The following is a 4,107-nucleotide window of genomic DNA, read 5'->3' as shown; positions in this document are numbered from 1 at the left end:
TACAGTCCAAAGGGGGAGACAGACATTAATCTATCCCTCAATGGTATTTAGTGAATGATTACTGTGTGCAAAGTACTGTACTAAGCACTTGGGAGAATACAATATAACAGACACGTTTCCTGCCCACAGGGAGCCTGCAGTCTAGACGGGGAAGCAGGCATTAACCACAATGAAGGTGGGAAAGTTGATTAACACACATCCTGTAGCATAGAGTGACAAAATCAATGGATACATACATCTCTGAGTGTAATTCAGGATACGAAGCTTAGGATTCCTAGGATGTGTGTCCCCGGGGGTATTTTAGAGAAGCAGCTGGGCCTAGTGGGAAGAACATGGGCCTGGGAGTCAGAAGACCTGGGTTCTCATCCTGGCTCTGCCAAATACAGGCAGTGTGACCTTAGGCACCTCACTTAACTTTTCCGTGCCTCAGTTCCCTCGATACCTGTTCTTCCTCCTACTTGGTGAGCCCCATGTGGGACCTACTTATCTTGTACCTAAATCCAGCTCTTAGGTCAGTGCTAGGCACCTGGTAAGCACTTAATGGATACCACAATTATTCTCACCGTCTGATGTTTGTCCAGATATCTGTTTTCCTTCCGTGGAGAGTTGTCTGTTTTAGCTGCTACCTTTCCCGGCCTTCTCCAGAACTCTGGACTAATTTGATTCAAGATGTTAGCCCTTTTCTAAACTCTGGTCTTTTCCCAGAATTCTCCTCACCGCCCCCTTCACGTCCTTGTTCCGCAGGGTGTAGATGAGCGGGTTGAGGGTGGGGGTTACCACGGTGTAGAAGAGGGTCAGGAACTTGTCCAAAGTCCCAGAGAAGGAGCTGTTGGGCCAGATGTAGACCACTGTGATGGAACCATAGAAGAGAGTGACCACCAGGAGGTGGGACCCGCAGGTGCCCAGGGCCTTCCTCCAGACCCGACGTGACTTGATCCTCAGCACGGCCCGGGCGATGGACCCATAGGAGACCGTGATCAGGCTCAAGGGCAGAAGAATCAGGACCAGAGTGCCCACGAAGAGCTGGATCTCATTGCCCCGGACGTCCACACAGGACAGTTTGAGCAAGGCTGGCATCTCGCAGAGGAAGTGGGGAAGTAGCCGATGTCCACAGCGGGGCAGGCGGAAGATGACGGTGGCCTGAATAGCGGTGTCCCCCACCCCGCTCAGCCAGGCTAATCCCACCAGGGTCCGGCAGAGCCGCGGGTGCATGATGGCGGTGTAGCGAAGGGGTCGGCAGATGGCGGCGTGACGGTCCAAGGCCATGACGGCCAGAAGGACACACTCTGTCGACCCCAGGGCCAGGGAGATGTACAGCTGGACTGCACAACCGAACGCGGTGATGGTCTTGGAGGGGCCCCGGAGGTTCCACAGAAGCTGGGGGACGATGCTGGTGGTGAAGCAGAGGTCCACGAGGGAGAGGTGAGACAGGAAGAAGTACATGGGCGTATGGAGATGGAGATCCAGACGGGTCACCAAAATGATGGCGGTGTTGCCCACGAGGGTTAGGAGGTAGAAAATCAAGACAACCACGAAGAGGATCTTCTCTAACTGGGGTTGAGAAGAGAAACCCACCAAGACAAAGTCCTCTCCAGAAGTGTCATTCGGCATCGTCCTTGTAGGAAAACCGAGGGAGGCAAGGAGAGAGAGAGGATGAGTGAAAGAGGGAGAGGGGAAGGGAGGAAGGAGGGGAAAAAATAAGAGAAATAAGAGGGAGGCAGGGAGAGAGGAGGATGGAAAAAGGGAGTGGGAAAGAGGAAAAGGAGGGGGAAATGAGAGAGGGAGTGAAGGAAAGAGAGAGGAAGAGAACAAGTGAGAGAGAGAGTGAGGGAAAGAGAGTCCAAGGGAGAGAAAAACCAAGAGGAAAAAATGAGGGAAAGAGAGCGTGAGGGCAAGAAAAAGCAAGACAGAGAGAAGGGAGAAAAAACAAGAGAGCAAGGGAGAGTGAAAGGCAGAGAAAACGAAAGAGGGAGGAAACCAAAGCAGTGGGAGAAAAACGTGCAAGATTGAGAGTGAGAGGAAAAGAAAACTAAGATAGTGCAGGGAAAAGCTTAAAGGAGAGAAAAATCAAGAGAGAGGGAGTGAGGGAAAGCAAGTGAGAGGGAGAAAAAGTAGGAGAGAGAATGAGGGGGAGCAAAGCAAAAGGGAGTGAGAGAGAGCATAAGGGAGGGAAAAGGTGAGGGAAAGGGGAAAGAGTGAGAGGGAGAGAAAAAGCGGGACAGAGTGAGAGGGAGAAAACAGCGTGAGAGAGCAAGAGAGAGAAAAATAAGAAATGGAGAGAGCGGGGGAATAGAGAGTGAGAGGGAAAGAAAAACTGAGAGTGGGGGAAAGAGTGAGAGGGAGAAAAAAGTGCAAGAAAGAATGAGAGGGAGAGAAAAACGAGAAGGAGAGTGTGATAGAAAATAGCAAGAGGACGAGAGAGTAAAATGAGAGCCAGCAGGAGGAATAGAGAAGGAAGGAGAAAAACATATTAAGGAGTGAAAGGGAGAGAAAAATAGGAGAAAGCAAGTGAGAAAGAGAACCAGAGAAAAAGCAAGTCAATAGTAATAAATAATAATACCAATAATAATAATGGTATTTCTTAAGTGCTTATTATGTGCCAAGCACTGTTCTAAGCACTGGGGTAGATACAAGGTAATCAGGTTGTCCCACGTGGGGCTCACAGTCTTCATCTCCGTTTTATAGGTGAAGTAACTGAGGCACAGAAAGTTTAAGTGACTTGCCCAAGGTCACCCAGCAGTAGCATTGATCGTGCCCCCTGTGCTGATTCAATGACATTCTGATGTAGTAGGAATGGCATTTATTTCACTCTTACTATGTGCAAAGCACTGTACTAAGGTCTGGGAATGAAATAGATTAGGCCCTTCGCCCCCAAGGAGCTCCGATTCTAAGATAATAATAATAATAATAATAATAATAATAATAATATTTGTTAAGCACTTACTGTGTGCCAAGCGCTGTTTTAAGCGCTGGGTTATATACAAGGTAATCGGGTTGTCCCACGTGGGGCTCACAGTCTTAATCCCCATTTTCCCGTTGAGGTAACTGAGGCCCAGAGAAGTGAAGTGACTTGCCCAAAGTCACACGTCTGACAAGTGGCGGAGCCGAGATTAGAACCCATGACCTCTGACTCCCAAGCCCTGGCTCTTTCCACTGAGCCATGCTGCTGTCCTGGGTCCCCTTCTGGACACCCCGGCTCCAGAGAAAGGTGGAAGGAAGTGGAGAGGGGCGAGAAAAGGGGAGAATATTCGATCTCTCGAAGAAACATGAAGCTCTTTGAATACCTACCCTGGAGTGGAGAATCTTCCAAGGGTTCGTCTCAGCTCAGAAAGGGAAGGGTTTTCATTCTACCTCCTCTTGAGCCAGGATAAGAGTCAGTAGCTGACTCTGAAGCAGGAGGGATTGAAGGTAGATTCTTAGAAGGAAATTCTGGTCATGTAACACTGAAAAGAGAGACGTAGGATGTGGATTCTGCATCCAAACAGGTTCTAAAAAAAATAGAGAGAAATTCGATTTTCCGTCTATTTTTCTAGCGCGGTCCCTCTCTGTCCCTCCATCCTCCTCTGTTCCCTACCATTTTTTTTCTGGGGACCAATATATCTATCAAGTCTGCTTTATTGGACTATCCCAAGCCCTTAATACAATGCTCTCTGCATAGGAAGTGCTCAATAAATACCACTCTATCTCTAGCTCGTTCGCTCATTCATTCATTCAATCGTATTTACTGAGCGCTTACTGTGGGCAAGGCACTGTACTAAGAGCTTGGAAAGCACAATTCGGCCACAGACGGAGACAATCCCTACCCAACAACGGGCTCACAATATAGAAGGAGGGAGACAGCCAACAAAACTAATCCCGGCTCAGCGACTTGTCAGCTGTGTGACTTTGGGCAAGTCACTTAACTTCTCTGGGCCTCAGTTACCTCATCTATAAAATGGAGATTAAGACTGTGAGCCCCTCGTTGGACAACCTGATCACCTTGTAACCTCCCCAGCGCTTAAAACAGTGCTTTGCCCAAAGTAAGCGCTTAATAAATGCCATAAAAAAAACAAAAAAACAAGTAGGCAGCACTTGTTAAGTGCTTACTCTATGCCAAGCACTGTACTA

At 48.5% G+C, this 4,107-nt stretch overlaps 1 protein-coding gene across 1 annotated transcript; it reads right to left on the bottom strand.

Annotated features, from left to right (window-relative positions):
* Nucleotides 1-672: 672 nt before the first annotated feature.
* LOC119922507 (olfactory receptor 2G3-like) lies at nt 673-1,611 on the bottom strand. The gene has a single exon (XM_038742293.1). It carries the CDS (start codon nt 1,609-1,611, stop codon nt 673-675), a length of 939 nt encoding a protein of 312 aa, XP_038598221.1.
* Nucleotides 1,612-4,107: the final 2,496 nt, after the last annotated feature.

The sequence above is a fragment of the Tachyglossus aculeatus genome, unplaced genomic scaffold, assembly GCF_015852505.1.
Source record: "Tachyglossus aculeatus isolate mTacAcu1 unplaced genomic scaffold, mTacAcu1.pri scaffold_105_arrow_ctg1, whole genome shotgun sequence".
Taxonomy (NCBI): Eukaryota; Metazoa; Chordata; class Mammalia; order Monotremata; family Tachyglossidae; genus Tachyglossus; species Tachyglossus aculeatus.
Note: the sequence above shows the minus strand (reverse complement) of the source record. Positions and strands in the feature narration are given on the sequence as shown.